General features: G+C 56.7%; 1 protein-coding gene across 4 annotated transcripts; it reads right to left on the reverse strand.

Annotated features, from left to right (window-relative positions):
* Positions 1-12: 12 nt before the first annotated feature.
* Positions 13-19,993, reverse strand: ITGB3 (integrin subunit beta 3). 4 transcript variants are annotated; one of them, XM_040536687.1, is made up of 15 exons: positions 18,762-19,993; positions 15,179-15,264; positions 11,226-11,418; positions 9,022-9,274; positions 8,432-8,594; positions 7,686-7,847; positions 7,444-7,539; positions 7,142-7,231; positions 6,514-6,648; positions 5,630-6,059; positions 3,279-3,501; positions 3,012-3,112; positions 2,768-2,887; positions 1,974-2,140; positions 13-1,243 (listed from the first exon to the last, which is right to left on the reverse strand). In XM_040536687.1, exons 1-15 carry the CDS (start codon positions 18,817-18,819, stop codon positions 1,175-1,177), a joined length of 2,346 nt encoding a protein of 781 aa, XP_040392621.1. In that variant the 5' UTR covers positions 18,820-19,993; the 3' UTR covers positions 13-1,174. The 4 variants fall into 4 exon arrangements, with proteins under 4 accessions (XP_040392621.1, XP_040392623.1, XP_040392622.1 ...); XM_040536689.1 differs by lacking the exon at positions 18,762-19,993 and adding an exon at positions 15,498-15,660; XM_040536688.1 differs by lacking the exon at positions 18,762-19,993 and adding an exon at positions 15,340-15,427.
* Between the last annotated feature and the right edge of the window lie 237 nt (positions 19,994-20,230).

Raw genomic sequence — 20,230 nt, forward strand, 5'->3', positions numbered from 1 at the left:
CGACACAATTCGTGGTTTGAGGTTTTTATTTGGTGCCCTGGGAAGCACCCCCATGTGGAGCACATCTCTGCCCACCCAATGCCTGGTCCATGGCTCAGCCCCAGCTGCCCCCCAGCACCATCCCTGATGTCCACCACTGGGGACAGGCCAGGCAGGGAGCAGGGGACACAACCCCCAGCAGGACCAGCACTAGGGACTTGGGGTGGGCACAGGGCAGGAGGTGGGTGCTGCTTTTTGGTGGAACTGATGGGAACTGAGCTACCAGGATCTGGATAGGGCAGCATCCAGAGCACCTGGCCACACTCTGCACCTAGGATATTTTTTCCACAGGAGACAAACCATGGGTGGGTGATACACAGCCACAGGCAGCAGGATGGGGCCTGAAGGCTGCCTGCTCATTTGGACCCTGAGTCGCACAGAAAACCATGTGTGGTACCATGACCCAGCCCAAAAGGCACAGGGAAGGGAGAGTTTGTTCCCCAGAGAGCCTGGGCTAGGCTCACGGAATACAGGCAATGCAGTCCACGTGCTTTGGGACATGGGGACAGTGGTCAGGGACACAGGGAGCTCAGCTCCATCCCAGGGCTGCAGCTGGGACCAGCACAGCTGATGCTACACGGAGGAGGCCAGCGGTGCAGAGCAGGTGCATATGGAGGGGAGGAGGAAGGCCACAAGCACCCTAGAGGCTGCTTTACAGTGTCCTGGACCACAGCAACACTAGAAACACATGAACTGCTGGGTTTTGAGTGGTATCCTCAGCCCACAAAGCAACACGCTGGCTGCTGGCTGCCAGGCCTTCACATGGCCAGCTCACAAGGGCATCCCCGAGCAGGCAGAGCACAGCTTGGCCTTGGGTTCTATCCAAAATCCGCTTGGCCCAAGGAGCACCGAAGAGTTCACAGGTTCACCAGGCAGAGGAAGTCCCATTTCTCCCTGTTCAGTGTATGGAGGGGCCACCATCTCCTGGGGGGCAGCCCACCGAGGTATGCACGAGAGGTTTGCTGTGGAAGCGTGTCCCTGCAGTGCAGTGGGGTGATGGAGAACGGGGCCGGAGGCAGCCGCGGGGTTGTTAAATTACACATGGACACACACACACAAACTCGTCTGTAAACTGGACTCCAGGAGACCCCACGATCTCCAGCTGATCCCACAGGCTGCTCTGGATACAGCGTCCTTACATGTTCCCGCGGTACGTGATGTTGGTGAACGTCGATGTAGCCTCTTTGTATAACGGGTTGTTGCCCTGGGAAAAGAAGTCGAAGAGCATCACCGCTTCGTGATCGGCACCAGCACTCACCCCACTTTACAACTGGGGAAACTGAGGCACCAGTGGGTGGGGGATCCATGGCTCTGCTCAGGGCTTCGGATCTACAACGTGATGTGCACTTTAACAGCTCCCCGTGAGGTTTTTATAGGGGAGAGCAGGGAAAAGCTGTTGTGGCGGAGAGCACAGGAACACAGAGGCCTCCAGAAAGAGCCACCCCAGCTCACCCACCCCTTCACTCCGGGAGGCAGGAGGTGGGGGACAGGCACCGGTGCCATCCTGGCCCCTTCCCTCGTGCTCCGGGTGCCTCAGCCCTTCCAGCACCCCGTGGCAGCAGGGACCTTCCTCCAGCTCACAGGGTGGAAACACTTGTGCGGGAGGTGAGTAAGAAGATCACGCTGGAGAGAAGTGCTCAGGATACTCTGGAGGTGGGAAAAGAGCCTGGGACATCTCCTCTGGCCTGTGCACAGCCCCTGGGGCTTCAGCAGGCTGGGAGAAGGGGTGCCCAGGTCGGTGGTGCCATCCCAAATCCTGCTGCGACCCCACGCTGTGCTTCAGACAGCGATGGGATGGATGAGCCGGTCCATAAGGACAGCGCCCTGTGGGTCCTAAATGGGGACTGGGCTCTTGTACTTGGAACACTGGGATCTGGATCCACTTAGCCCAGTGGAGGCAGAATTCGGGGTCTCCTGCCCATCACGGCCCTTACCGTGTCCCACTTGGCCCTGGCCTTCTCCTCCTCGAAGCGGGCGAACTCCCGGCGGTCGTGGATGGTGATGAGCAGCTTCCAGATGAGCAGGGCGGCCAGGCCGATGAGCAGGATGGCGCCTGTCACCGAGAGCAGCACCACCAGGATGTCCGGCCCCTTTGGGCAGTCTGAGGGGGTAGGAGAGAACAGTTGGGTGGGCTTGGCGCCCTGGGGTGCCTCACTATAGGTACGGGGGCTCCTCCGCTCTCCAGAGGGCTTTATCCTCCCCCATTAGAGAGCCTCCACCTTTGAGCATCTGTCCTGCCCCCCAGGGCTGCCTGTGCAGGGACTGGGGAGGTGATGGGTGGCTGTAATTAGAGCTGATGGCTCTTTTAATGACCCTGGTTTTGAAGATTCTGCAGCCATATGGCCCCCTGCCCAGCTTGATAGCAGTCCCCAAGGATGCTGGAGGCCCTGGGCTGCTCCGTGCAGGGGCAGCATCGCTCCTGCGTGGCCAACAGGAGCTGGATCTTAATGGTGTATCAGAAAATGAGACCCCTGGAGCCAGAAATGGGGTGGGAAGACCGAGCTCCTCCTTGGCAGCTCAGCAGGGGGGTGAAACAACCCAGCAGCATGGGGAAATGTGAGACACAGGCAGGAAATCACAGCCCAGGTGCGCAGAGCAGGGAACAAAGCAGCTCTGTGACCCCTGCCAGCCCCTGGATCCTGGCCAGGAGATACAAAGGGGGTTCCAACCCCACAGTTAGTGCAGACCCCCAGGAGCAGCACAATCAGCACCCCCAGCTGTGTCCTACCTGGCTCCTCTATAACATAGAGGATGGACTTGCCACTGGAGTCCTCAAAGTACTGGAAGCGCACCACGCAGTCGTTCTCATCCTTGTAGGTGCAGTTTACAGCATCCTTGCCCCTGTCCCCTGCAGAATTGAGAGGCTGTCAGAGCCCTCGTGCTGGGGACATGTGCATGGAGGGTGTACGCAGCCCCAGGTTTCCTTGTTTTAGGGCAGAAATCTGTGCCGCGCGCCCCATCTCCTCTCTTACCCAGCTCCTGCACTGTCTCGATCTCATCACGACACAGACGGCTGCAGGACTGCTGCTTCACCAGCTCGCCCCGCTCGAACTTCTTGCACTCCACGCAGTCCCTGAGGAAGAGGAGGGAGCTGCCATGAACTGCTCTGCACCATCCCCAAGGCATCCTCCCACCCTTTTTTCTCTCCATGATCCCAACCCAATGGATTTGGGGACGGTGACCATACCTGCGGGCACCAACCCTGATGGGGACCATCCGAGCTCTCCCCCCCGACTCACTTTTTGATGGTGCAGGCATCCGGGCACGTGGGGCACTTCTCGCAGGTGTCCCCGTAGGAGCCGGGCTGGGTGCAGTCGCACTTGCCGCAGACGCAGGAGCCGTGGCCGCTGCACACCAGCCCGTTGCTGGACATGCAGGTGTCCGTGCGCGTCGTGCAGTTGCAGTAGTCGCCGGTCCAGTCCGAGTCGCACAGGCAGTCCCCGCAGCTGCACTTCCCGTGACCTGGGGATGTCCAGGAGGGCATCAGGACCCTTGGGTGCCCCCGTGGATCCCCACAGATCCCCTCTGGGGATCACCCACATGGGATGCTTGTGCACCCAGAGCCACAGCTCCATCTCCGCATGGCACGGCGAGGCGGAGCAGCCACCCGGGATATTTTTGGTCCTCTGTCCTTGGGGTGGGGCGCTGCTGCTCCCAGCAAACCCCATCCATCACCTCCCTGCCTGCTATGCCCCCTGTGCTTCTCTTATCCCATGCAAACAAGGAAAAAAATAGCCAAATTTCAGGCTGAGCTGCCTCGGCTCTGGCAGCAGCCAGAGATGCTCAATCAGCTCCATCTGAGCTGCCCAAGCTCTGGCTCTTGCCTTTAGTTTCAGATCTGGTTAGGCCATCTGGTCAACCCCTGCTGTCATTTCCCAGCCCAGCACCACACACGGGAAAGCTGGCTGCTGGGAAGAGCCCAGCCAACTCCACACACTCCCCTGGCTTGGTCAGACAGCCCGACGTGCTCAGATCCTGCCAGAGCCCGCAGCTATTTGGATCACGGCTGGGTTTTTGACTCAGCCACCAGACACAGCGAGCAGCGGAAACGCCACGGTGCCGGCACGCGCTGACCCGTCCCAAACACCGAGCACATGGGAGCTCTGCTCCCGGCTGGGGAGCGCTGGGGCACCGCGTCCCCCCCCTGCCCCCATGGCCTCGGGGGCACCGGTGTGAGAAATAAATGTGTAACCCTGTTAATGAGGAACTGGAGCTGAGTCACAGGAAAACAGCGCCGCACGACGAGGTATGGAAATAGAGGGGGAGGCTGGGGGAGCATGGCTAAACGGGACGTGACGGATGCCAGTGGGGTCAGACAGGGCACTGGCAAAGAGACAGGGCAGGGCTTCTGCCAAGTCTGGCTTTCGTGGGTGGCGGCCCCCCGGGAAGGGCTTGGCAACCTTTCCCCATCTCATTTCCTCCTCAGCCTTGGGCACACAGCCAGGGCTGGCCCTGCTGGGCAAAGGACTCGGGCACGGAGCTGGGAACCAACGGATGGGGTTAATTAACAGCCCGCCTGGCTCGGGGGCAGCAGTGCCACCAGCACCTTTGCCCTCACTCTGCCTGACATGGGGGATGCTGTGCAAACAGACAGTGCCACGGGAACAGCCTTGGGTGGCAGCATCAAGGACAAGCACCCGGCTCCCACGGGAATTCACTGCCTGGGGGGGAAAAATCCCAGCTCCCCCCTGTCTGATGTTAAGGTGAATTATCAACCCCAGTGGTGTGGAGGCAGCTGGGGGCTCTGTGTGCTGCCACCCCTCTCGTATCTCCTGGGAAACCAGGAGATGGGGAAGAGCATTGGGGTTTGCTCCTCTGGCACACTCAGACCTCCAGGGCTTACTGGAGATGGGGCTTCTGGATGAGGAAGGGGCACATGGGGCACATGAGATGACTGCTGCTAGGATTTATTTATTTATTTTTAACAGAGAGGGGCTCCCTGGTCCCTGGCATGGGAGAAGTGAGACTCCCCAAATTGAGAAATGCAGCAGCCAGGGCTGGGAGCCTGGCAGCACAGGGAGGAGGTGAATATTCAGGAGATGAATATTCGCCGTAAGACCAGCAAGGGGGAAGGATTTTCTTCCCCACCGCTTTTTGCCAAAAGGGAGTCTTCAAGAACAGGGTGGAGGATAAAATTAGCGCATCCTCTCCTCGGAAATCCCAGTGCCTCTCCCCACCCCTCTCCCCCCACCCTGGGGTTTCCTCCTGTGGAGCAATTCCTCTGATGCAGCTGGGCTGGTGGGAGTCAAGCAGAACCTGGCCAGCTCCTGCCCTGCGTACCCCAGAGCCACTTCCCTCGGAGGCTCCCAGCCACCTCAGCAGGGCTCCCAAGCCTAAGGAAGGATCAAGGTCTGCCTTTAACCCTCTGAGTCCATCCCCTGCCAAGGCTTTTGGGCACAGGCTGCCAAAGAGGGAGTCATTGCATCACACCCAGAACTAATCCATGGCTAAGCATGACACAATGCATGCAACGAGCCCCCAGATGGCTAGCATCTCCCTCAACCACGATGCTGGGTGGCAAAAATACCTCTCTAGCATACCCCAAGACGCTTTACTCCATGCAACAACCACCCCCGGGCGCACCACTCACCCGAGCACATCTGGCCCTTGAAGCGGACGCAGGAGAAGTCATCGCACTCGCAGTACTTGCCCGTCACCTTGCCGAAATCGCTGCTGTGGCAGACGCACTGCCCGCAGATGCACTCGCCACGCTGGCTGCAGTGGGGCTGGCCTGGCCGGGGGCTGCAGTTGTCCTGCTGTGAGGGGTTGTACTCCTCCTCCGAGCACTCACAGAGCGAGCCCAGGCGCCCGGGGTTGCAGCGACAGACGCCGCACTCGAGGCTGCCGTTGCCTCCGCTGCAGAAGGAGCTGTTGGGCTCAGCCTGGCTCTCGCAGGAGCAGCTGCAGTTGAAGTTCACCACCACCACCAGGCTGTCCTTGAAGCCCACGGGTTTGATGGTGAAAGATTTCTGGCGCTCTTGGGGGCACCCTCGTACCTTGGCCTCGATGCTGAAGCTCACCTGGGGGGGTGCAGAAGGGTGCATCTGGGTGCTGGCACCCCTCCCTGCAGCCTTGGGGTACCTGTTCCAGCCTGGCCTCAGCACCTGCTCCATGCCCAAGCTTAGGCAGCCCAAAATTGGGACCAACAAGGTCTCTTAGGGATTTCCCAAGCTGTCCTAGCACAGGACAGTGCACCTGCCCACGACAGTATCCAGGCAAAATCAGCCCAAAAGCCCATGCACCATGACTGGTAGACCACAGACTCTGCATCCAGCAGACTCAAGGAAGCATTTTTCCCCTTGCACCCACCCAGCCAGCCCCCTCTCCACCATCCACATCACAACGTCCCTGTAAGAGCCTGTGTCCCCCAGGAGGTAGGGGGAAGCAAGCAGTGCTGGTGCAGACCATTGGATGAGCTGGCAACACTGCTATGTAGAGGAGGAGAAAAGCTGAGCCCACGGACAGGAGCCTCACCGTGTCCCCGATCTTGAGCCCCATGCAGGACTTGAGCCCAGGGATGACCTCGTTGTTGAGGCAGGTAGCATTGAAGGACAGGGACAGCTCTTCGGGGAGGTCACGCACCTCCAGCTCCACCTTGGAGCGGATTTTCTGGGGGAGGAGAGAAGAAAGATGGAAAAATCCAGCCAGGTTGCACAGGGGTCCACCCCGAGCAGCCACCACACCCCAGCGATGCTCCCACACACACAGAAAAGCAGCCAAGCGCCTCGAGGCTTTCTAGAGCTTGGCCACGTCATTCCCCACAGGGAACACCTTTGAGGATGGGAAAGGGCAGAGGTCAGCTCCCATCCCCGGGGTCCCCGCATGTGTGGGTGGAGGCAGATGCTCACAGCTGGTCCAGGGAGGCTGCTGGAGGCTGGGGGAGCTGCCAAGTGCATGTGGGCTGCTCGTAGTGGTTATTTGGGGAGGGAGAGTGCTGCTGTGGGGCCATCACAGTGCACAGCTCTGCTTTGGGCAACCCTGGGTGAGGCCTGTGTGCTGTGAGGGTGACTGCTCTTCCAAGATGAGGAGAAAGCCCTCCTGCACTTTGCTGCTCCCTCTGAGCTGCCCGTGGGGACAGGATGTGGTGGCCTTGCACACTCACCCCATAGGAGTCCACTATGAGCTGCAGGACATTGCTGGAGTCTCCCGACAAGGTGCCCACAGTGGTTCCTGGGATCAGCTCACTGTAGTTCTGGGGAAATACCACTGTAAACATGGTCTGCTCATGACAGGTGAAGGCATCACAGCTGGGTCAGGCCATTCCCAGGCACACGGGAGCTTCCTGAGCAGCCTTGTGAGGATGGGTGCCACCAGGCTCCATCCAGCCACCCATGGACACCCACAAAGGGTGCCCTCAGGACGCCACAGCCCCCCATGAAGGTGACTTTGCACAGCAGCCATTACCTGGTAGAGTCCAACAACTGTGTCCGTCACAGCGAAGATCAAGTTGATGTTCTTCTGCGAGAGTTTCTCAGTCATCAGGCCCAGAGAGGGATAGTCCTGGGGAAGGGGAAAGGCTGTACCCTGAATCACATAGTCCCAACCACCCTGGTACCCACCATGCCCTCCAAGAACAGCCGGACCACCTTTCCCATCCCCAGCAGGAGCTGTGGGCTCCCTGACCCCACACACGGGCTTGGATTTACCAGCGTGGTGGAGGCTGAGTAGAAGTTGTCCTTGTCGATGTGGCACTGGGCGTCGTTGGGCTGCACAATGCCAGCCAGCCTCCCGTCCAGGGCAATGTGGGTCTTGGCATCCGTGGTGAAGACGAGCAGGTGGGAAGCGTCGTTCCTCCAGCCGATCTTCTCCTGTGGCCAAAGGCAGCTCCCAGTGGGGTGGCAGCGTGCACCGAGGGCAGCCCTGTACTAGCACTGTGCTGCCACCATGGGTCATGGGTTGGCCGTAGGGACCAGTCTGTCACTACCAGGGGAATTACGGGCAGCCCCTCTCCCAGAGAAGTGCTGGGGAGCCTGGCAGGTGAGCATGGACTGCTTGGGAAGGTGAAAGATAGGCTTTAATTTGCTAGAGTGTTAATCAAGGTGGCTAATGACTGAGAGACACGAACCTTCCCATCTCCAGCAAAATCAAGGTGCTGGCAGAGGAAAAGGTGTCCCTTCTGGACTGACGTGGGATCACCACATCCGTCCCCAAAGCATCTGCTCTGCTCCTCTCTCCTCCCAGGACCGCGTAAGGGCCCTGCTCTTCCCTCTCCTTGGCTGAGGCCCAGAAATGCCCTTGTTGAACGTGCGCCCTGCCCAGATCTCAGCCCTGCTGCAGCTCCACTGCAGGAGGCCTCAGGCCCTGTCCTGGTGGGGTGGGTGCTCTCTGCCAACCCACCAGGCCTGGCCTGGTGACCCTTTCCCAGCCCCAGCCCGGCCTTCTTGCCCCTTACATCGCACACGGTGGCCTGGATGATGGCATCGAAGCCGCCCTCAGGCGCATCGCGGTTCCGTGAGACGCTCTGCTTGCGCACCTCCTCGTTGAAGCGCATCACCTCGTCCGTGAGTGACAGGACGTGCTTGTAGCCAAACATGGGTAAGCACGTTTCCTCAGTCCTGCGGGAAGAGAGTGGTCAGGACATGAGTCTCCTGGGTGTCCCAGCTCCTGTCTTCACCCTGCAGCCATTTCACACCATCTGGTCTTCTTCTGGGCATGCTGGAAGGACCCAACCACCCCGATAGCCCCGAGCATGAGGCTGGTGAAGGATCTTTTAAAAAGCAATCACATTATAGTGATGCTGGGATTTTTAGTCCCTGAACAAAAATGGTGGAAAATTGTTTCTTCCCGTAAGAGCTTTTCAAAGCTTAGACATGCTCCTCCTCCCCATACCAACAGGACATGCAGTGTAGCACAGCTTAAACCCTGCCCCAAATCAGACACTCAAATCCTTGCTGAAATCCATTTCCATGGATTTCCAGCCACAGTCTGGTGATGTCCCGTTAGCTTCCAGCCCTTACAGACCTCCCTCAGCCTGGGACTTACTCATAGCAAGGGTTTGTGATGGCTTCTGGAGGAGAGATATACATGTAGGGGGAAATGGGCTTGTCCACAAAGGCCCCAAAACCGATGCGCAGATTGCTGGTGAGCTTGCGCATCTCGCTGGCCAGCGTGGTGCCCAGATTCTGGATGTTCCTCAGATCGTCCTTCATGGAGTTGGACAGGTCCATCAGGTAGTAGATGTCCACAGGATAGTCTTCCACTTGACGCACTTGGACTTGGAAGATCTGGGAGTCATCTGTAATACGGCAGGGCAGAGGAGTGAGAGATCATCCCGTGGGAGAAACAAAGGGGGCTCATCGCGGGACTGGGGAGAAAGTCAGTGGGACCCAACAGGGTCAACAGGAACCCAAGGAGATGGCCTAAAGCTGCTGGGAGGAGAATATCACAGCCAGACACACCAAGGAGCAAACCACTAAGAGCAGGGTGCTTGCATGTGAAGTATGCTGTGCACCCCTTGAGGATGGCAAATGTCCCACAGCTCCTGTTCTCCAAGCATCTCATTACTAGGAGATGAACTCCTGCTCAGAGTTGTCCTATGCTGACAGTGTGGCCAACACATGATGGATGGAGCGAGTAAAACTCTGTACACATGGGCAGCAGGTCTTATGGGAACAGCCAGGGGACTGCACAGCTGCTTCAGGCTGCTTCTGAACTCCTGATGCCTCCAAACATCTCCTTGGGCCTCCTCATCCCTGTTCTTTCCTGCTCTTCTTGGCTCCTCCCAGCCCCTGCTGGGAAACTTTTTGATGAAACATTTTCCATTGAAACAAAAACCTCCTTAGAACCTTCTGGGGAACAGGCCAGTTTTAATGACTTTTGCACTTCGAAAAAAATTAATGCTGAAAACTTAGGGTTGACCTTTTCTTTCAACTTTCTAGAAGGGACAAAGGTTCTTTCTTGTTGTTCTTTGAAACTACTTCTTTGATATATAACTCGGGCACAGCTGCAGCCTTCTCAGAACACCTCAAACATCAAGAAAAAAGCTTTAATCAACTTTCATTTAATCATTGTTTTCCTATTTCCTTCTAAATCTGTACATCTGAGATTTAGATTTTCAGGATAGATAAAGTATCTTCCAAATCCGGGAGAGCCCGAAGAGCTCCATGCCCCACTGTCTGCATGGCCAGGTAGCAGTGTGCAGTCAGGAGTCCCAGCTTTTTCCTCAGAGGACATCTGTTCCTCCTCATTGAGCTAAACCACAAGGACTCAGAGCTTGTGGGACATGAGGGCCTCTCTTCCTCCTTGTTGAGCTACACCACAAGAACTTGGAGCTTGTGGGACATACCTTGGTTACATCCTTCAGCACTTGGCCTTCCCTCATGAGCTGGGGAAGACAACTCTTGCTAAGCCCTCTTGTTCCAGCAGAGGTGATATCAAGCCAGGGCTTTCTTCTACTGCTTCCAAAGTCCTAAGAGCACCACATGCCTCCACCGATCCTCTCCGGAGCAGCACACATACCTGTCTCTTGATGAGTGCTTTTGGACTTAAAGACAGCAATAGCCACCCCGCAGCTATACGTCCCCTTATCATGGGGAAGGGGACACGTCTGACTGCTGTCACTCACATCAGAACTGCTCTTTGCCCAGCCTAGGGACGTGCTACCAGCCTCTGACATCTGTCCCTGAGGCCAGAATGAACACAAGCAACCAAAATTTGTTCCTGTTGAAACGTCTGTGAGCAGACTGATGATAACAAGGGCAGGGCTGGGCTGTGTGTGGAGAAACTGCGGACATGGCAATGTCACCATTTTGCTCCAGTTTCCCCAACCCCTTTTTGTGACCTCAGGTGAGTGACATCAAAAGGGGAAATCAGAGAGGGGAAGTACAACGTGAATAAATATATGTTAGCAAAGCCCCTTAATATAAGCCTTGGGAAAGCTAAGGGTCAGCCTCGTGGCACTGAGGCAGCAGTGGTTAAGGTTTAAGTGGCTTCATAAAATAATCCCACAGATGTTGAAATCGCATCCCATCCTGCAGGACTGAGCCAGTAGACTGAACAACAGAAATCAGCCTGCAGACAGCCCGACTGGGGACACTGCTGGTGGGGTTGGTGTAGCCCCAGCCCTGCCTTGTCCCCAGTGGGTCTAGGACAACCTTGGCCAAAAGGTGATGGCTCATCCATCACTCGAGCTCTCCAAGCTGTCCCCACCACATCTCCTTTTCCCACAGCATTTTGCAGACTCTTACCCGGCCGCAGCTTCAACTCTATTCTCTGGGGTCTCATCTGGGTGGTGGTGGAGCCCCCTGAGCCCTTGTCACTGAGCGGTCGGTCCTCCAGGACGGTGACGCTGCTGGTGGGGAACTCGATTAAGTCCTGCCTGCAGCCATTCTGCAGGAGGTTGGCATGCAGGTCGCAGCGTGGGGACGACTGTGCCATGGTCTGTGGGACAGGGACAAAGTCAGGAGTGATGATGGATGGCTTGCCCAAGCCCAAACCCCTTCTGACATCTAGGAGCTGGAGCCACAAGTTTGTATCTTGGCACAGCTAAAAGAAAAGCCCCTCTACATGGGGTGGCTGCGTGCCAGAAGAGAGTGAAGCAGGACACAAGCTTGGCAGGCTGTGAGCAATGGGCAAAATATGAGATTTTTTTGTTTGTTTTTCTAAGCTTTGGCAACAGAGCCACCTTTTCCCCAGTTTTCTGGACATACACCCTTAGAAATCCCTCCAGGAGCAGCAGGCAAGCCCAGTGCATGGCTCCTCTCCGAGAGCCACTCGAGCTTATCTGCAGCTCCCAGCATCCTGCCAGCTGGAGCCCAGCTGGGGAAGGGGAACCAAAAAAGGAAAAGAAAGAGCAAAAAGGCGACCGGGCTGCAGGAGAGGCCATCAAGAATCCATCAGAAGCAGGAAGCCAGAAGTGTGAAGTCACACTGGGGGCTCCGGCCCCCTCCCTGATTTCCTAGAAAGTTCCCGGCTGCCTGCCCTTATCTTGGCATGTTCAGAGGGGCTCCCGGCACTCCTGGGGGGGGAGTTTCCTATCGGGACAAATATGGGAAGAATTCCTCTCCTGGCCCAACGCTGCTGCGATCTGCCGCTGCGTGTTCCCGGCAGGGCAGCCGCTGCCCCCCCTCCATGGCGTTCTTCCCTCCTGCTCCCTCCCCAGCCCAAATCTTTCTCCATTCAAAGCCCGGGAAGGGGAGAAGTGAGATCCTTGCCCTCCCCACACCACTGATGCTCCTGCCCAGGCTATCAGCTCCCCCAGGTCCAGGCGGGTTGAACCCAGGAGCTAATTTGTGTGTTTTAAGCAAACAAGTGGAAAAGTGCAAACAGCATCAGGAGGCCCCCTCCGGCAGCAGTGGCCTTTATCTGCGTTTTTCTCCTCCCTCAGTCCAAGCAATAGCCAGAAAATACATCAGCAGGCGTGTTCCTCCCCTGTGGCCTCCCACTCCTGCCCAGGCAGCACGCTGCTGGTGAAGAGGACATGTTTCACATCTACACGAGCTCCGTGCACCCACCCAGCTTGCCACCTCATCCCGTGGGGCTCCCCACCACAGACCACCAAGCCCTTGAGGCCACTGAACCTCCCCCTGCAGCCCCCCATAGCTGGGCGAGGTGCCTGGATCATTCCCAAGCCCATCAGTAATTACACACCCGTTCCTGTCCTTGGCAGGGAAAGCACTGGAAGGATGAGGGTGAGAGGCAGGGCTGGGCAGAAAGGTTTTCAACCATGACACTGGGCTCTTGGGCAATACCCTGAGGTGCTGGTGGGCTCCCAAAGGGCACGCAGCTCCTTGCACAATCAGCAGCATCATTTCTACTGAGAGATTCCCACGGAGAAGCTATTTCACCTCTGGGCCACATCCTTCCCCCTTCCTTGAAAGCCTCAACATGATTGACTCAGGACTTGTAAAACTGACTCAGAAGCAGCCCAGGCTTGCTGGTGGGGGCACATGGTCCCACCTCCTCTGCCACGACCCCTCCTGCAGTCCTGAAGGATGCTCCCCAGCCCCATCTCCCCTCCTGGCAGCCCACACCAGGTGGTCCTGCCTGCGCAGGGGCTGGCCCATCTGGCTTCCAGAGGTGCCTTCCAACCTCTCAAGTTCTCTCATTTTCTGCAGTTCTGTGAGCCTGCTACAGGAGGTATCTGCTCAAGATCCTTGGGACAGGGGTAAGGATTGGGCAGGGTGCTGTCAGAGCCAGCTATATCCCACATCTCCAACACTGCTGTGGCTGGGAGGCTGCGGGATCCCCAGGGCATCTCCATTTTCATCTCACAGGCAACCACACACAGCAACAGCTTCTCTGCAGGAGAGCTCATGGGAGGACCCAAGGCACAGATGCCTCTGCACATTAAGCTAAAACCCTCCAGAGCTTCTCTAAACTAAGCCCTGGTCCAGCCTTGCCTCTTTTTTCCTCTCTGGGAAGTGGAGCAGGTGACATCTGGGGTGGGTGAGGCCCTGAAAAACTCTGCCATGATGCTCTTCAGGGTGATTTTAGAGCTACATCTCAGCTGGCTTTTCCCAAAAAGGAAAAACAAGTGGACAGGCACATCTATTAGCTGGTAACGGTGGTCAGGGTTTCTGAAAAATAAAGGTAACTCAACTCTCCTCTGCTTCAGTGCTCAGTGGAGTCAGTGGTCACAAGAAAGAGCAATAAAATTTATTTCTTGCTCAAAGCCAGGAAGGAGCAGCAGCAACTGATAACCCCAGACTCCTCTGGGAGCCAGCATGGGTGGGAAAGGAGCACAGATAAGGGCAGCCCTGTCCCTTTAACGAAGGAGGAGGGTAAGATCAGAGACCTCCCCCGCCCCAGGGATATTAAACAAACCCACAGAAAAAAAAAACCCTCATTTGCTAAATTAAGACAATGTGGTCCAGATGTTGGAGGCAGAGTTGCTGAGTAGTTTGCGCAGCGCGGCTCTCCGGCGGCTGGCTGCTGGCAGTGGGACGGCTCCCTTGCTGCTTGTCACGTCTGTCCATGAGCACAGCCCTGAGCAGTGCTGGAAATATTTCCTTTTTTGGAAACTTTTGCTGATCTGGGGAAAAAAAACACCCAAGCTCGCAGCCCCTGCTGCGTCAAGACACCAGCCCGGGCTGGGAAGGAGCAGACGGATGGTCAAGTCCTTATCGCGCTGCAAAGTTCGGCTGCTTCTTGCAGGAGATAAGTCAGGGCTCATCCACACAAGATCTTTATGCATCCTGCATGGGATGATGCTGCGAGATCCCCTGGGAGCTGATGGGACCTGCAGGTGGTCGGGGTACACAGCGGGTGCCCGGCATAGAGCACCATCCGACAGTGCTGCCAGCCTGGATCAGTTTTGCTAGGTCTTTTCTCCATCCCTGTGGGCACTGCTACCACTTGTGGAGGAGAGTTTCACAGTAGCAGAAGGCAAGAAAAGCCTTTTCTTAGTATTTTCTAGGGAAGGGGAACTCCTTGCAAGCCACAGAAACACATTGTTAAGGCAATGGCTCACCCAAGCCCTGGAGTTTTTAATCACCTCTCCCCATCTCTCCCTGCCCTGGGGCTGCAGCTCACCAGATCCCATCAGTGTTGGGAACTTTCCCCCTTACATCCCCGATGGGCCAACCCTAAGGGCAGCATTTTTGGAGGGTATCGTGGCAGACCTTCCAGCATCTCACCCACCCAGATAGGGGAATTTCAGAGCCACAGCTCAGCGCTGACATCCTCTTTAGCTCTGTAACCAAACCCAGTCACCTTGCCTTCCCACACCCACTCACCCTTTTCCAATGAATAAAACCCCAAACCCTAGCTTCTAATCAGCATTTGCTTCCTATCTCCAGACCCCCCTTCCCTTCCCAGCCCTTCCAGGAATTAGATTCTTTTTAGAATTTGAGCTTCACAATAGGTTTTTGAGAAGCAAACCAAAAGGAAACCAGGTTTCTGAATGTATAGCTTTTGAGAGACAAAGGGAACTTGCAGGGAAAACTTCAGCATTTCCAAGCCCACTCGACATGTTTCCCACTGAGGCACCCAGATAAGGGGCAGGTTTTGAAAGCGAGGCAGGAATCCAGACCAAGGGCCGTGATGCACATGGCTGTGGTCACTGCCAGCGTTGTGGTCACTGTCAGATGCCACCAAGGAATGTGTTCCGACACGGTGGGACCAGACAGAGACACAGCACCCATCCCACAGCCCGAAGCCCCCTCCCGTTCTCCAGCCCTGCTGGGCCCCCAGCACTCACCTTCGCGGAGCACCAGGCACAGAGGGGGCTCACGGCCAGGCACTGCTTGCAGGAGTTCACCCCTCGAGTGGTGCAGATGTTACCCCCTGGAACAGGAAACAGAAAGCTGTCACCACCTGCGGGGCCACCAAACAGCCCCCCCGGGTGCTCAGCCAGCTCACCAGCAGGCAGAGCCTCACCTGCGTCCTGCCCAGACTCTGCCCTAACCCTTTCTGCAGCCCCCAAACCCAGCTGCTGCCTCCCTGCCTCTTTTATAGCCGCCTCCCCCAGGCCGGCACCAGCTGGGCTCCATCCTGCTGCCACTGCTGACATTTCCCACCTGCCAGCCTGATGCCAGCTCCTTAAAGTGTCCCCTGTCCCTGCAGCCCCGGGGGACATCGCCCCTCGTGCCTCTCTGTGGGCATTTTGGGGCAGCTGGGAGGGGAAGGGGTGAGCCCCCCCAACTCAGTGCCTCTTCCCACCCCTAGGCCGTAGCGGTTGGTGCCTTTTTTTGCAGACGTTGAATCAGCCGCTGGTCTCAGCTTGGGTTAAAACATGGGGAAAGGAGGGGAGGGAAGTGGCACGTGTCCCAAAACATGCTGGCAGCCAACTGTGATGATGCCCTGGGGGGAAACTGGAGCTCCACCAGTGGAAGTGGCAGTGAGGATTTCGGGAGGTGCGCGCCTTGGTTAGAGACCAGCCAGCGTGTCCTATCAAAGGGCCCCCAAAAAAAACCCTCAGGGGCTTTGGGGCAGCAGAAATGTCTGCTGGGGCAGGAAGGGCAGAGGTAGGAACTGTGCAGCTCTGCGGTCCCAACGGCTGCTGCGGTGAGCGGCTGGGACACGGCTGTGGTGGCATTGCCCTGGGCTGTTCCTCCCTCCTGCAGCACCTTGTCAGAGCTTCAACATCTGCAGGCAACCGGTCTCTGGGGGTGCTCTGTGTCCCCCAGCCACAGCCCTGGGAACTGGGGGTGCCAGCACGGAGCAATTGGGGGCTCCTCTGTCCCCACCTTCCCTGCCCGGGGTCCCCTTTTGCAGCCGCAGGCGGAAAAAAAGAGGTGTTTGCTGCAGCAGCGGGAGGAAATGTAACACAGAACAGAAAGAGGAAACAGAGAAACGATGGCATCGGGTCCTTGGGCAGAGCCACGGCTGCAGCTCGGTGTGGCTGTGCCTGCTGGCACGCAGCGTGCTGGGGCTCGTGGAGGTGGGCACCTGTATGGGGTGGTGGCACCGGCGCATCCGGGCATGGGACCGATGCTGGGACACAGCAAATGCCACAAGGCTCAGGCACGTGGGCATGCAGCATTTCGTGCTTGTTCAGCTTTGGGGTTGCGTCCACTCCCAGAGCTCTCTCCCTACACCAAAATACCTGGCTGCAGCATAAAAGGACTTTAAATTTAGCATGGCCCTAAAAGAGCGACAGGTTGATCTCCGGTGCAGGAGGCTCAGCCCCGTGCCGATGGCTTGGCAGGCATCAGCCTGGCAGCTCCAGGCGCTTGGGATTAAACTCTCAGGGCCATGTGCCCAAAGACGGGAACAGCTTCCAGAACTGCAGGCCCCAGGGGAGCCCTGATGAGCCAATTTTCTGGCTGATCTTGGCACTTAGGACCATGAATGGGGCCGTCCTGCCCCACTGCCACATGACCAAGATGCGTGTCCGGGGATGTGGGACCTTTCCCCATCCCGTAGCACCATACAGAGCTGTTCTTGGCTGTGTTTAACTCACGGCTGGATGGAGCAGGGCTCTCCATCCCATGGGAAGGAGCTGAAATCCCCCGGGCTCCAGCTGTGATTAAGGCAGGGCTGTTATCGCCATGCAAACACACAGCTGGTGGTGGCCAGCCTCACCCCCTCACCCTGCGAATGCCTCTTTTTTGGCATCTCCGGCACCGTTTGCACGGCTGGATGCAGGGTGAGGTGCTGGGGGCTTTGCTGGGGGCAGGTGGGGAGGGGGACGCTGTGGTGATGTGGGCACAAAACCACAGGACAAGGAGAGCAGAGGACGCTGAAGCTCAGATGCTCTGGTTCTGGCCCTCGGTGCGCAGGATGCTGCCTGGCTGCGAGCTGGTTAACAGGATTCCAGCACAGACTAAACTAATAAACTCGTGTATTTTATCTGTGTATTTTTTTTCCAGCCATAAAAACTAATAAACCAAAGTACAAAAGCTGCATTTATTATTTTTTACTACAAAACCAGCTGGTCTCATTCAACAATCTGATCCTAATGACTGAGGCTTTGAAATAAGAAGAAATCCCAGCACATGAAATACCAGGAGCTAACCTGGGCGGCACAGGGAGCCCCGTTTGGGGTGGCAGCGCTGCAGCCAGGCGCTGGAGGTGATGCACATCGCGTGCTGAACCCAAAATGCCCCAGACGGCTGTGGCTGAGCATCATCCTTCCCTGGTCTGGGGAAAATTACTCAGTGCTCAGCCCGCACTCCAAGTCACCTCCATGCAGTGCGTGAGCCAGCCACACGCCTTGGTGGGTCTTGCCTTTTTTTTTTTTCTGCTAATACACGCAGGCAGAAAACTTTATAAGGAGACTTTAACAAACTTGATAAAGATACAAACCATTTTTGCATCTTCTCTGAGCTTTCTGCTTGTCTAAGCAATATGGATTTGGGCTTATTTTTGTCTGATGTCCTGCCCACGCCATCCTGGGGCTGCGTCTTTTCTCTGAACCCATCCCTATCTACCAGCATCTTCCTGGGGAGGGGATGCCCTGAGCTGATTACCAGAGAAATCATCTACGCAGCCCCAAAGAGCAACCTTACAAACCCAAAACTCTTTCAGGGGTTACTCTGCGTTCCTGCTCAGGCTGTTCGTGGGAATGTACAGAAATCTGGCATTCTTTAGCCAGAATAATGTTGCCCCAAACCCCCTCGGGTCAGGCCTCCAAAACAATGGGACCGATTTATAAATCAGCAGCTGAAAAACACTGCACCGTTTTGTGGCTGCAGGGTTCATTTTCTGCAAGCTTTGAGCCCCGGAAACCACACCTGGGGAGAAGAGTCCCTTCGCTGGGCTGCTCTTCCACAAGGCACTGAAAAGTTTTTTAAAAAGTGAGCCACTTTTGTCCTGAACTCACCTGATGCCAGAAATCGGGGCTTTTAAAGAAAAGCACCAAAATAATAGGAGAAAAAAATGACACAAAGTACTAACGCTGACTTAAACACACCCCATGCCCTTAAAATGAGATGGGTATGGCGATGCCTGCCCCATAAACTCCCCTTACTGCCTGTTTACAGAGGACAGAGTCCAAGTCCCACCCCAGTGCTCCCATTACAAACCAGTACCGCAGCCCAACGGTGGGTAGGTGGCGGAGATAAAGTTACCGGGGTGAGAATAAGGCACGGAGCTGCAGCGCCTTGACCCCGTGGCATCTCGGAGAAACCCTCTTGGCCCCGACCCAGCCCCGGCACAGCCAGCTCGAGCGATGCTTTGTGTTTGGGAACCGAGGCAGTGCTCTGCCAGCTTCCCCTTCCAGCAGCATTTCCAGGACTGTGTGAATGCAGAAAGCTCAGGGGTTTGGGGAAATAGCAGGCAACCTAAGCGCTAAGTGCAATATTAGGACAAACACGGCTTTAGGGGCTGTAAAAACCTACCCCAGCTGCCAGCAGCGCAGAGCACGAGGATGCTGAGGGCGACGCGGAGCTTCCCCATCTTCTCCGAGCCCCGGGGTGCCGGGGGGTGTCGGGACCAGCCCCACCGTGAGCGATGGAGAGTGGCTCTGGGGCAAAACCTCCGGGTTATGAGCCGTCCAGAAGATGAATCATGAGCCTGGGTGTGTGACACACATGCGGAGCGGGGCCGGCCGGAGGAAACTGCGCTGGCTTGTCACTCAAATTTGAGTCAGGGAGTGGCCCCCCCCATCCTGCCCGGAGCTCCTCACCCTTTTTCCCTTTCGCAGCTCACACAAGGACCCAATGAACCCGGGAAGAAAGTACAGGGCACCAGAGACCCACACGAACAGGCTCTTTCCCATAGGCTCTTTTGCCGGGGTTTAATTCCTTGCAAAATCCTGCTCACACCCTCGTTTTATTAACTCTTGCATGAAAGGCAGCCTGGCTTTTAAACCTGCCGAGGCTGAGCTGCCTCAGAGCTCAAGGATTTAAGGGGAAATAGAGCAAATGCATAGTGAAATGAAAGTGGGGGCTCTCAGGGACCCTCCCCAGGGCATTGCAGGTGGGGACATCCCTGCTGGAACAGGGGGGAGACCCACAAGGAGCAAAGACTTGGACCCAGCAGGACCAGCAGGAGCTTGGGTACAAACCCAGACATCACAAAGGGAGGGAAATTCAGATTGGGGTTGGATGATTTGGACCCGATTTTCTTCTCTCTCGTGCTGTTTTTCTCACCCACACCCTCATAAATTGCTGCTGCACCAAGCAAGGAGTTAGATTTGCGCAGGAATCTTCCCTGCTGAAATACCCAAAGAAATGCCTCCCAAAGAGGTTTTAAAAACCTCTCGTTCCCCAGGGTCAGACTCAGGGAATGGGGAAACTGAGGCACGCAAATACAGGCTGGGGTGCCAAAGGGAGGGAAGGGCTGCTCCCCCCGCCGGGAGACGGGGGCTGGGGCCAGCGATGGCAAAAGCTGGGGTCGGGGTAATCCCGGGGGCAGAAACTCCAGGCAGCAGAAAAGGAGCTTGTGCGGAGTACAGGGTGCTGTGCGGGGAGAAATGGGGATCACTGTGTCTGCCCGGACCCTCAGAGACGAGGTGAGATGGGGCTGAGGGCTCTGCTTCGGGAGCCGGGGATTTTTCTCGGTTGTAAAAGAAGTTTCGATGCGTTTTTGCTTCTTCCACTCGCTGCCACCTTCCCTGAGGGCGCTGCTGCCCTCCTGCGGCTGCCTGGGCTCTGCTCGGGGGGGGGGTCATTTTCCTCCCGGCTTCTCCCCCCTGACTTTTCAATGTGGATTTGGTAAAGAGAAGCCCATCGACCCTCACGCAGTGTTGAAAAAGTACTGCTTCTTGGCTGGAAAAATAAATAAATAACACCCCAAAGCTGCTTTCTGAGGGCTCTCGATCTTGCCCTGCTCCAGCTCCCGCAGCCATCTCAGCCTGCTGACCCCA

The sequence above is a fragment of the Cygnus olor genome, chromosome 25 (genome assembly GCF_009769625.2).
Source record: "Cygnus olor isolate bCygOlo1 chromosome 25, bCygOlo1.pri.v2, whole genome shotgun sequence".
NCBI classification, from domain to species: domain Eukaryota; kingdom Metazoa; phylum Chordata; class Aves; order Anseriformes; family Anatidae; genus Cygnus; species Cygnus olor.

Excerpts from the sequence above, each read along its gene's own strand:
- ITGB3 (XM_040536687.1), bottom strand. The coding sequence starts at position 18,819 with ATGGGGAAGCTCCGCGTCGCCCTCAGCATCCTCGTGCTCTGCGCTGCT. Across the intron at positions 15,265-18,761 it reads CTGCGCTGCTGGCAGCTGGG|GGGGTAACATCTGCACCACT; the intron begins GTAGGTTTTTAC and ends TTCCTGTTCCAG. Across the intron at positions 7,540-7,685 it reads ACTCAGCCTCCACCACGCTG|GACTATCCCTCTCTGGGCCT; the intron begins GTAAATCCAAGC and ends CCCCTTCCCCAG.